This window comes from Bubalus kerabau, chromosome X, assembly GCF_029407905.1.
Source record: "Bubalus kerabau isolate K-KA32 ecotype Philippines breed swamp buffalo chromosome X, PCC_UOA_SB_1v2, whole genome shotgun sequence".
Lineage (NCBI taxonomy): Eukaryota > Metazoa > Chordata > Mammalia > Artiodactyla > Bovidae > Bubalus > Bubalus kerabau.
Genome location: NC_073647.1, coordinates 141039903 through 141053349, shown reverse-complemented (window position 1 = coordinate 141053349; position 13447 = coordinate 141039903). Strand labels below are relative to the sequence as shown.

General features: G+C 36.9%; 1 protein-coding gene across 5 annotated transcripts in view; it reads left to right on the top strand.

Moving 5' to 3' along the window:
• The window catches only part of PHEX (phosphate regulating endopeptidase X-linked), a 227582-nt gene that overhangs the window by 34984 nt on the left and 179151 nt on the right, over positions 1-13447 (top strand). For all 5 annotated transcript variants that reach the window (XM_055565587.1, XM_055565586.1, XM_055565589.1 and 2 more), the window contains exon 4: positions 2230-2391. In XM_055565587.1, the coding sequence (XP_055421562.1) occupies positions 2230-2391 (162 nt within the window). The remainder of the gene's footprint in view (positions 1-2229; positions 2392-13447) is intronic.

Genomic DNA, 13447 nt, shown 5'->3' with positions numbered 1-13447 from the left:
GTTCTAATGAGGTGGATGAAACTGGAACCTATTATACAGAGTGAAGTAAGTCAGAAAGAAAAACACCAATACAGTATATTAACACATATATATGGAATTTAGAAAGATGGTAATGATGACCCTATATGTGAGAAAGCAAAAGAGACACAGATGTAAAGAACAGACTTTTGGACTCTGTGGGAGAAGGCAAGGGTAGGATGATTTGAGAGAATAACATTGAAATATGTATATTACCATATGTGAAATAGATCGCCAGTCCAGGTTTGATGCATGAGACAGGGTGCTCAGAGCTGGTGCACTGGGATGACCCTGTGGGGTGGGATGGGGAGGGAAGATGGAGGGGGTTCAGGATGGGGAACACATGTACACCCATGGCTGATTCATATCAATGTATGGCAAAAACCACTATGATATTGTGATGTAACTAGCCTCCAATTAAAATAATTTAAAAAAGAAAGATAAAAATATTAAGTTAATTTAAACTTTGTCAAACTTAGATTCTAAACCACTTTTTTTTTTTTTTTTTTTTTTTGCTTTTTGGGGGAGTGTGTGGAAGGATTGAGAGTGGTGGGGAATTTGAATTTCTGTAGCAATTAGGATGCTTGTATATTATTCACTTCGTTGAAGACATAAAGCTGTTTGAAATTTTCATAGAATGTCTAGGCTAAGGAAATAAGTAGCCTTACTTTTAAACCTGGAAGAACTACACATAACCAAACTGTAGTATGCATATCTACATTTACGCAGATTATACTTTTTTGGCTAGTCATTCATGTTTAGCTGAAAACTTATTGGGTTTCCATTACTTCAAACATAAATGTATTCTGGCATTAATTAAGTATAAAAATCACCCAGGATGTCATCTTTCCAATGTCATTAAAATATTGGCTGCCCTTAAAAAAATGATTTGATGCATATTTTTAGGTTAGAGTGGTAGCCAGCAGTTGAAAGAGAGTTGGAGTTTAGTATTAGGAATTTGGGGACCTTCTCATCTTGTAATGAAAGATTTTTTTTTTAAGCTCATGGATACATATTTAGGTATGCACAAACTTCCTACTGATTATCTTCCATATGTAATTGAGTGTGGCTTTAAGAAAGGAAAAAATGGCAGATCAGTCTAATGTGTCTTTCTGTTAACTTATACAGATAGCCAGTTCTACCCCTAGACTTGGGCAAGAGAGGCGTCTGCTTTGGGCCCCTCATTTAGAAAGTTCCTCTTTGCCCTGCTCTGGCCACGCCTCTCCCCTGGACAAGGAGTCTGTGGAGCCAAAGCAGCAGCCCTCTCCTTCTGCAACCCAGAATCCCCTCTAAGATGGCCCCAAGCTTCCAGGGCCTCTTTGGATCTCTTCCAGGGGTTCATTTCTCTGAGCACTTCCCTAAATGTCAAGGGGTTCAAGAATCCATACCTGGCCCTGCAGGTCTTTATGAAAGTATCAATATATTGTAAGTAGATCTTTTCAACGTTTAGATTTTGTGTGTGGGCCTCTGTTTCAGTTAATCTTTGTTGTGGAACAAACCACCCCAAACCTTAAAGGCCTGAAATGAGTGATTTAATATTTCTTATGATGACTTGGGTTTGGTGGGGTTCCTCTGTGGAGATTGCCTTAGGCTCGTTCATATAGCTGCATTCAGCTGGAGGCTTGCCTGGCCTGAAAAGTCCATGATAGTCTCAGTCACATGCCTGGCCATTGGTGGTGGCTTGGTTTTTCTTCATGTGGCCTTACCTCCTCCTCTTCAGAGGGCAGTCTCAGGGCTCCATTCAAAGGGATTTAATGTGGAAGATGAAAGGCCTCTTAAGGCTTAGCTTTGAAACTCATGAAAACTTGCCCTGCCATTTTCTTCTGGTCAAAGCAAGTTATAAGGCAGCCCAGATTCAAGGCAGGGGAAATAGATGCTGGTGGAAAGAGTGGCAAAATCACCTTGCAGAAGAATGGAAGGAAATGTCACATGCATTCTGCCAGTTTACCTGTACACTCTATTTGTATTGCTGAAACAGATGTTAGGGGTAGTCCTGCAAAAACCAATAACAATAAGACCACCAAACTTTTACCCACTCGGTCTGAATGTAGTAGTTTAATATGACAAAGTTGATTCAGGGAGTCATTTGAAGGGAAATGTGAAAACCAAGGCTTGGGAACTGGTTGATATGAAATTGTTGTTTAATTTGGAAGAGACCAGTACACAATGTTCAGTGCTTGTCATTAATCCTATGATTTTCTTTTTAAATAGCTGCTTCCATCTTAAGTAAAGTAAATCTGTCTGTGGACCCCTGTGATAATTTCTTCCGGTTTGCTTGTGATGGCTGGATACACAGTAATCCAATTCCTGAAGATATGCCAAGCTATGGGATTTATCCTTGGCTCAGACGTAATGTCGACCTCAAGTTGAAGGGTAAGTTTCTGCTGGGGTTTGGTGATGCACTTTACAGAGAGCAGTATTTGACAAGAAAAACATAGATTTGGATTTGAAGCATGACTGCTCACTTTTTAACTATACTAAATTCATTTCTAAGATTTTTAAAAAAGGAATATTTGAAGGAAAGTTATAGAATTCCAGTCTCTCAGATCTCAGTGCAAGCCTGGCATAGCTCATGTACACATTTGATAGTAGTAAGTTTTGCTGCTGAAGGATAAATAGCATTTGATTGAGGTTGGGAGCAAAGGAATAGTTAATGAAAATCATGTTATATCAGTATACTCATTTGTCTGTTATGTTCAGAGCAAACTTCATCACTTGCTCATTGTGTCCTGGATTTTCATGGTTTACAACATGTACTTAACACTTCATTGTCTTTTGACATAACTTTTGAGAACTCTGGATGACCTTGTATTTGTCATATTGTTCCTGTTAAATGCTAAGTTGGCTCTGGGGAGACTGTCCTTTCTCCCATGGCCTCTCAAACAATGACAAGCTCACACACACATACTCACATATGCCTGCACGCACACATGCTCTTCAAAAGTTGGAAATGTCTTTTGCTAGAGGATCTTCTGCTCACAATTGATCTAATTTTTATGCTGAGCTGTTGGAGAAAAGCACTTCAGGATGGAAATAGGGAGATTTTGAAGGCCGAGTAAGGTGATTGTTTTGAGAAGGCAAAAATGGTATTTTTTTCACTTTCTCATAACTGAATTATGCCATTTTCACTTTCTTATAACTGAATTATGCCATACAACTAGCATTCAGTAGCACATCTAAAAGAATTCCTGAAAAATTTTGAGAATAATCATTTTTATTTTTTCTCCATATCCTTTCCCCTAAGATTTTAAGAATTAATTCAATCAATTTTAATAAAAGTTAAGTATGTATCAATTTATGTATATAACATCCAAAATCATTGGCAGAATAATTAAATACCTATTGTCAGTTATAGGGACTTCCCTATAGCTCAGATGCGAAAGAATCTGCCTGCAATGCAGGAGACCTGGGTTCGATCCCTGGGTCAGGAAGATCCCCTGGAGAAGGAAATGGCAATCCACTCCAGTATTCTTGCCTGGAGAATCCCATGGACGGAGGAACCTGGTAGGCTACAGTCCATGGAGTCACAGAGTCAGACATGAGGAAGCAACTAACACACATTGTAAATTGTAAGGAAAAATGTGCTTAAATTTCACAATTAGATATAAACCATATGGGCTTATATTTTATACTAGAAGGCTGAAACTTAGTGTTCATAAGTTATAAGTGGGAATTGGAAGAATGTCAGAGTTTTCCCATAACCCAACAGGTGATATTCCTGTGCTATGGCACTGTAAATAGGACCTTGAAGAGTGAATTTACTAAGACTTATTTCCCTGTAGGATATTAACTTGTGTTGGTCCTTTACCCACCATTCTTGCCTGTTTCCTATCTCCCTTCTCTGGCTTATTTTCTTCCTAGACAGAAAGATGTGTGCCTACACACAATCCAATAAGCAGATGTATCACTGAAGGATAAGAAAAAGTATTTCCAGATAGATGATCGTTTCGTATTAGTTATAGACCAAAGATTTCTATCTTCAGGGCATGAAGCTGTTATAATTTAAAGAATTTCTGGGAACATCTTACTGTAAAAACTAAAATCAGTATCAATGGGTTTTGTTTGAGGAGAATACTGTATGTGGGCTAAAATTAATAAAAATGAGAGTAAATTGTTCAGAGCAGCACAAGTTTTTTTTTCTACTTTTAAAAATGAGAAACTATTATTTCTAAGCTTAGTTATGAAAATAAAAAGGAGCAAAAATAGCATGCAAAAAGTAAAAAGAAAGTCACACTTAAATCCACTCCTAGAAATACCTGCTAATAAAGCAGTTGGGTATATATCTTCCCAGGTTTTTTCCCCACGTGTGGATACATATGCATAATGTCATATGCACAGCCATATATTTAAAAAAATAAAAATAGCTGATATTATGCATGCTGCTCCATCAGCTGCTTTAACAAATGATGTATTCCTCATAGATGTGGATTATGTCAGTAGACATCTTTCCTTATTATAAATAACACTATAATAAATACCCAAGTTTGCACATCTTTATGGCCTTATCTAAATGTATCCTTAGGATAAATTCCCAGAAGTGAGATCACTGTGTTGAAAGAGTATTCACGGTTTCATTTCTGTTGCATATAGCAGAATGGTCCTTTAGAAAGTTGTTTCTAGGTTTTCATATATTTTCTTGCTGCTTTAAATGGCAACTTTTCTCAATCACCTGTTTTTTTGTGGTATAGAGTAGGGGTCAGCAAACTGTGGGCCGTGGGCCAAATCCATGCCACTGCCTGTTTTTGTAAATAAAGTTTTATTGAAAGACAGCCACATCCATCCATTTATGCATTATCAATGGCTGCTTTTGCACCACACCATCAGAACTGAGTAGTTGCTGTAGAGACCATATGACCTGGAAAGCCCATAGGACAGGCAAAGCTTAAAATATTTACTCTCTGACCTTCAGGGAAGAAGTTTGCCAACTCCTGATGCCTATTGTAAAGCTTTGCTATATCTATGTTGGATCTAATTATAACTATTTTATTAACTCATAGCTTTTTGGGGATTTTTTGGAAAGGTAATCATGACATTAAGAAATAATTACAATTTTTGTCTCTTCCTTTCCTTTTACTATAATTGACTACAGCCTCAGAATAATGTTGAATTATAGCAATGATAATGGGTATAATATTCTTAGCTTGGGTTGTAATGCCTCTAGCATTTACCTCCAATGTACTTTTTCTTTGTTTCTAGTATTTTTTATTGTGTTCTGTTATTCCTAGTTTGCAAAAAGTGTTGCTCAAGAAAAATCTCTTCACTGTTTATCAAGAGACTCACATGGAGTATCTCATTTAACTTCTCTAGATTTCCTCATGCTGAATTAACCTTATAATCTTGAAATAAATCCTGCATATGGATGGTTTATTATTTTCTTTTAAGCCATTGCTAGAATTGAATTGTTTCTTATATGTGTGTCTGTATTTATGATTCATGTTGGTCCATGGATTTTTGTGTGCTCGGTTTGTCAAATTCTATTATCAAGATTGTGTTGGTCTTGTGAAACAACATGGGGGGCTCCCCATGTATTTCTATCCTCTGGGAAGGACACAGACAAGTAAGTCTCTAGTTTGACATGCACTGTATAGGATAAATTACGAAATCAGTCATAGGGCTCTTGCTTCAAGTGCCAAGAAGGAGAGCAAATCGTGGAGTAGCTTCTCTTTTTAAAATTAGTATCATCTTATGCCAGATGTATATGCTTGAAATATAAAATATGTATTCTTGGAACTTTTAAATTCTGAGGTAATTAAGACTTAAAAGTTGAAAGAATAGTATGAGGAACGCCTATATACTCTCTACCCAGATTTCCTGATTGTTTGTATTTTGCTGTTTTTTCTTTATCATATTATTCTTTCATTCTCTCTATAAATGTAGAGATATTATCTCATTCTCTATCTATATCTTTGTATTTATACATATAGATAAAATATGTAAATGTATAAATGATACCAATACACAGATTTATAGATAGATATCTTTCTGAATTCTGCGAATACGTTGCAGATAATTAGATTTTTTAAAGGAAGAGCTTTATTTTTGGCTGAGTCTTCATTGCTGTGTGGGCTTTTCTCTAGCTGTGGCCAGTGGGGGTTGTCCTCTAGTTGTGGCGGGCAGGCTTCTCGTTGCAGTGGCTTCTCTTGTTGCAGAGCACTAGCTCTAGGGCACTCGGGCTTCAGTAGCTGTGGCCCGTGGGCTCAGTAGTTGCAGCTCATGGGTGCTAGAACACAGGCTCAATAGTTGTGGTGCCGGGCTTAGTTACATTGTAGCGTGTGGGATCTTCCCAAATCAGGGATTGAACCAGCATCTCCTGCATTGGCAGGCAGATTCTTTACTACTGAGCCACCAGGGAAGCCCAGATATTCTTCAAGTATATAAATAGAACTTTTCAGATACCAGATGTGCTGGCAATCTTATTTTTTAAACACTAAATATTCTTTATTTATTTAGCATGTAAGTTGTTTATTTTGGGAAGTGATCCCAGGAAATGCAGATGGGGGACTGGGAGAGTGAAAGATGGAAGGGAGGAAAAGCCAATCCAATAATTAAACACTTGGTCTTTAAATTCTAACTATTAATATATATTTATTCTATATCTATCTATGTATCTGTGTATCTCTCAGTCAGTCTACTCATCCATCTAACCACCCAGGTGATACAAGCTCATTGTAGATCAGCATAAATGACTAGCGAGAGGAAACATACTTCAGATCCTAATACCAAGTGATAAGTTTTTAAATGCAAATATACATATACAATTATATATATATATATATAAAAGGATCGTATATTCTATTTTTATAATGTTATTTTTATGTGACATGTTAACATCTTTTCAGGTCAGTATAAATAGTTCTATACCATTATTTGCCATGACTGTTTTGTATGGATATACTGCAATTTGTTTAATCAGTTTATGTGTTGCCATTTAGGTGGTTTCCAGATTTTATCTTCATTATAAGCCTCTCAGAGCCTGAGTGTTAAAGCCACAGAGTTGGATTTGAATCCTTTCATTTCTCCTTTGTGTTACTTTTGGTCAGTTAGCTCACCTAGCTCAGCTTTTTTGTCTTTCAAATGGAGATAAGAATACCCATTTCATAGGATTTGTGAGGACTAAAGGGAATGACCTATATAAATTACTCAGTCTAGTTCCTGGCATATTGCAGGCCCTCAATATTTGTCCTTTGCTCTTCCATTTTGTCTCAAAGATAGTTCTGCGGCTCATGAAGTAGTGTCTATCAGATGTTTTAAGTTTTATTCTGGTCTTATCCTCTGTAAATATCATGTGCTTTCAAAAATATTAAATACTGGCTAGATATTTTTCCTCACCCTTGATAAAAAGAATATCCAAAAATAAAACCCGATGAGACCAATCAAAAGAATACCATTTTCTTATGACTGACAGAAAACACACAGAAATGGCTGTTCAATTTGTGAAATAAAATGGGTTTGACACACCTGGCTGATGAAAAATTGCCCTCTATTGAAGTCAGCAACCTGGCTTCATGAATTTTTTTCTTTAAATGGCATATAAGACTCAGATTTCTACTTGGAAAATAAAATTATTTCTTGTTCTAAGAATTAGGATTTGTTTTTTTTAAAGGTCTGAATATAGTTATGCATTTGAATGTCTTAAAATTTCCTTCCTACAAAGCCTCCCAGATTTTCATGTGACTATGAAATTGACACAGCATGCATTGCTTATGAACGAACAGATGAAAATTTTGCAAATGAGCACTTATGAAACATAAAGCAATGAGTGAGCTAGAACACTTGTGTCAAACAGGAGACAGATGACTTAGGCTAGGGCCAGCTCATCTCTATTATGGAATAGCAATCTTGGCCAATATTTTATAAAGAAATGCAGTATATTATTATGTTCAAGCACAGACACAGCACTAGCAGAACAATAAGATGAAGTGGGGCCTATGCATTAATAGGCAGAGAAAGATGACTGTGATTCATAGATTGGTTATTTATTTGTAAATACCTGTTGGCTGAGATTTAAAGGATTCTCATAATTAAATAACCCCCCTATAATCTTGTTTTTCCTGTTAGTGATCCTAGCCAGACCGTCTTCTGCAAATACTAAAAAGCTGAAAACTTACAGTTCAGCCCCTGTAAAGTCATAAGATAATTAGAAAGTTCAGATCATTGAAGACATAGTTAATTGTGTCATTTTCTTCATGCCATGGCATAGTATCATGATGTGCCAGTGACCTTTGATGTCATTAAGCTCTTTGAAACAAATGATGTCAGACTAGAAAAACCAAAATGGGGACGTGATGGGGAAGTGCTAATGAGCAGCCAGTCACTGTGGTGTGCTTTTATTCCTGGTGAAAACTCAGCTCATATAAGTCTCATTGAATCTGCTATATAGACCAAGTGTGCCCACTCAGAGCAGATTCCTGTTTTTTCTGACTATTCTGCCTCATTTTCATGGGGCTACCCAGGAAGCAACAACTTGCCAAGTTATATATACACTGTTATGAGTCCTGTATGCACAGAGAGATGCTGCATAAAGATCTAGGCCTGTGTCAAAGACTTAGAATGTGAAATGAAATGATTTTACCTGCAGTTTTTTGTTGGTGTGGTTTCCATTTTTCATAATTGCAATACCTCGTTTGAGCATGGGTGGGGTGGGAGTGTGGGTTCGTGTAGTGTGACGAAGGGGAAAGAAGTTGTGAAATTTTAAAAAGTTTAGCAATTTCCTGTTAGGAGACATTTACTTCAAATACAGAAATTAATTTCTTCCTGAAGACTCTGAAAATGTGTATTTGCCTCTAGGGCATGACCTCTTTCCTAAATAGCTTAAGGAAGTAGAGGCCTTGAGAATGGCCACCATGTGTAGGAAGCTGTGCTCTGGTAGCTGTGACAGTCAGCATTTTAGATTTTCTTCCTGTGTGTCCATTTCTACCCCTAGTGCATATCCTTGTCTTACTTTTTGACTCCTACCTGTTCCAAGCTTTTTAAGATCTATTTTCCCCACCTGTGGCTTTAATGTAGCTTTTCTTTTGTAGTGGTTAATGTTGCAAATAAGAACTGCATCTATTCATAACATTTATTCTGAGTTGTATGCTCTTTGATTTGGGGGAAATGTGCTCACTTCAAATAGATTGAAATAGACAGCATTTTCTTTGTATTAATTGATCTGTGAACACAGGACTATTTTCTGAGCTTTTACTTTTTTCCTGGCGCCAATTGTTTTTAATCACAAGTAACAGAAACATCAACTCAGATTGGCCTAAACAATAAAGACAATTTGTTGGCTCATGTAACCAAAATATCTAGTAATCATGTGGACTTTAGGTAAGGGTTGATCTAGCAACTGAAACTAAGGATCACATTTCTTTCTTTGTTTCTACTCTGACATCCGTTGTCTCATACTTTCTAAGTCTGCTTGGCTTAGATCGTTGCCAGTAGCAATCAGAATTTAGATTTCCTTATTTGCATCCAGCAAAAAATATTGTGTTAGGCATAGGAGGATGTAGAAGTTAATGAGCCGCCACAAGACTACTGTGTAGAAATTAAAAATCTGCACATCACAAAATATTTCAGTAGGTACTGTAATCAAGATTCTAGAAGGAATTTTCTGGTTGTCCAGTGGTTAGGACTTGGCACTTTCACTGCCAGGGCCTGGGTTTGCTCTCCCTTCAGGGAACTAAGATCCCACAAGCCATGCAGCATGGCCAAAAGTAAAAATAAAAGACTCTAGAACTACACTGTTCAGTATGGTAGCTACTAGCCACATGTGGCTTTTGAGCACTTGAAATATGGCTAGCTGGAATTGAGATGTGCTATAAATGTAAAGTATACACCAAATTTCAGAGACTTCATTTAGAAAACATGTAAAAATATCTCACCAATAAATTGATGATTTATTTCATAAATTACATATTGAAATATTTTTAGATATATTGGGTTAAATAAAATATATTATTAAACATAATCTCACCTTTTTTGTTTTACTTATTCAAATATGGCAACAAGGAAATTAACAATTATATATTTGGCTCAGATAATATTTCTATCAGACAATACTGCTCTAGAGTCCTGAATCAGCCATTAGAAAGGTGAGCTATTTGTGATTAAATTCAAATTTATTTCACTGATAGAGAAGGATCAAAGAACACCTTTAGTAAAAATAGTTCTCTATTCCCATCTACAGTCCCCCTCTATTCTGTTACTCTATAGGTGTCCTCTGTGGTTTGTATAACCATCTGAAATTATCTTGTTTGTATACATACTTATTTGTTTTTCTCATCTATGCTTGCCCACCTGCGTAAAAGAGTCAGGTGATCAGGAAAGAAGCATCATGGGGATGAAAACAATAGGTTAGGATATTTGTGTTTTCCCAACTTTATTGCCGGACCTTGGTCATGACCTCAAACCCTGAAAAGTCTTGATAATTTAATTGGTCAGACAACACACTCAATGGTGTATATGAGTTTTAAGTCTCTCCTGTAGGGAAAGAGAAGAGGAAAAGGGAATTAGTGAAAGGAAAAGTGTCATCTTAGGTTGCTCTCGGTCTTCTTTGGATTCCACTGTTTTTGTTGTTGTTAGTTATACCCATTTCCATTCTCTCTTTTCTTTTCCTCATCCCTAGGGGATCTTTAGTTTGGACTCATGTCACCTCAAGAGAGCTGTTGATAGAATTCAGGGACTTGAATAGGAAAACAAAACAAAACAAAAAAGCATCTTTATTTGCACTAACCTCTGATGGAACGTTAGCATTTTCTTTAATTATGACTGTAGTTTATAAACTCTAGTTTGTAAGCTGTAACTTGGTTACCAGGGGGAATCATCATTTTTAAAAATCTTAATACAGATGTTACAGCTATCTTGAAATAGCATCTACCTACATCACCACTTCAAAATCATAGTGGTGGCTAGACTCGATGTGAGATTTTATTTAATGAATTTTTGAAGTAGTGCATCTATCATGATTTTAAACAGTAAGACAACTGTTTTGTTAACTGTGTTTTGAAATAACTGGGTTCCATTATAAACCCATGTTTCTTATGTTCTTGTAGACATTATTTTGAGAATGACCTATAGGTTTTAAGAGTTTGCCCAGGAGATATATGGCACGAAAAAGATTAAGAACCCCTGCCTATGTAAAGATTGTTGGGGCATGCCTCAAAAGGGTATAGTTTTATTTTACTTTAGCTTTACAATATGTCCTAATTCAGGTGTTTTGAGTGGAGATGGCTATTACATGGCCCCATGGGTCCATTCATACCCAAATATTTGAACAATTTGCTGTCTAGAATCCCTGGGTGATGAACACATTACTGACAGTTAATAGGTGTTTATAAGGATATTAGATGAAACCAGAGATACGTGTTTGGAGTTTATGCCAATGCCAAGCCTTGAAGTGATTAAGCGCAAACTTTTATGGGCTTACCTATGCCACAGAACAAATGTATTTATAGATGAAATTACTGTTTATTGCCAAATACCTATTATGAAAGCAGAGAGTTAAAAGGTCAATGCCCAACTAGAGATGATACAGCTTTTGCCATAGTATAGTTGAAAATATTTCTAAACAGTGTAAATGATTGGAAGTAGTAATACACAAAGTAGTGTCTTCATTCATAAGTACATATTATGTGGTTTATGAAAGAGCTTGCTTGTCATCTGATCTTAAAGATGGGGACTCTTGTTTGAATTTGGAATGGCAGGGGATGGAGGGGGGCTGTAAATCTGGAGGTGCTGGAGTGAACTTGGCTCTGTGGAAGGAATGAGCAGGGCTGTTGGTGAGAGATGACAGGAGTGAGATGGGCAGCTGAAGGATGTCAGAATCCATTTTGAGATTTTTGACTGGGGGCAAGGAAGCTGAGGTTTCTGAAAAGTGGAATGACAGCCTAGAAATGCTCTACATGAAAAAAAGAAGTAGAAAAACAGATGAGGGGGCATGTTTGTAGTATAAATATTGCAACACATAATGAAAAGTTTCCTGCTAGTTAGCTTGAATGTTGTAGGAAGATAAAAAACATTTTACTTTAGAAGATTGTCAACTAAATTTGGGATCCTTTGACTAAATATAAGTTTTGGGGCATGACTGATGACACAGGATATTCACATCCTGAGAAAGACATATATACACCTGCAATGATTCTTCCCAACCTGCCCACACCCTTTTTGGCATGGTTGGTGTGTATAATGTGTTTTACTTTCTAGTTGTTCAGGAGGATTGCGTATTTTTGAAAAGCCACTTCCTGAAAGAAGATGACTGAAAAGGGAAGAAAAGTCCTAAATTTTGGTGGTAACTATTCAAAGCCTACCCACATGAGCTTTGGTGGTAACGGTTCCTGAAGCTCCTTCAAGTCCCCACGTGTTCCTGCTGTTGGTTGCCAGAAGCAGGAATAACAACGGAGCTGAGAAAAATGGGATTTGGGCAGGAATGTCTAAGGGTCATCCAGATTTCACAACAGAAGCAGATGACTCAGATTTCCTGGGTCTTGAATGTCTAGAGAAATGGAACAATCACTTACCTTTATTCTACTCCTAATTGGTAAGTGGCAAAACTCAGTCACTAGAAAAATTAAAAAGTTGGTTGTGCACAAAGGCATGGCCAAGTGGAGTTGAACATTTCATCCTCCCATTTCCTAACTCTTTGATTAGATGATTTCAGCTGAGCTCTCATCCTCAATTCTGAGAACTTTTCAACTGCAGCTTGAAGGTGTGGCTGAATTGAGCATCTTTACAATGTGGAAAAATCCCCATTTCTCCCCTGTTTTACTACCAATGTGGGTATTTCGACTCATCGCTGTGAACTGAGCCTTTAACAGATCCCCTCACCTCCCAAACTCATAAGAATACATCACACAGAGAAGGGCCTGACAGTCTAGGCACTTTATAGATGTGATCTTATTTAATAATACACTTGCTACCTTTTTTGAAGTCTCTAAACTGAACTCCTCACAAGCCTGTAAGATGGAAGGTTTATCTGCTTTTTGGGCATGAGAAAATAGAAGTAGCCAAGCAATAAAGTCAATCACCAGTCCAAGATCACACAGCTAAGAGGCGATGGAGGAAGGATTAGAATTCAGATGTTTGACCCTTAGCACATGGTAAAACCCCTGAAAACCGGGGAGGTGGTATTATCCCATTTTACAGTTGTGAAAGTGGAGACTTAGAGTGGTTATGTAAGTCTCTCATATTCACACAGCTAGTGACCTATAAGGCATCTTCCAGAGTAGTGATGTCGAAAAGAAATGTAACGTGAGTCATAGATGCAACTCATGTAATTTTACATTTTCTAATAGCTATATTAAAATAGAAAGGAATTGGATGAAATTATTTTTATCTAACACAACATATCCAAAATACTGTCATTTCATGGAATCAGTATAAAAAACTTATGCGTGAGACATTTTATATTTTTTTCTTGCCTAAGTCCTTAAAATGCAGGACATGTCTTAAA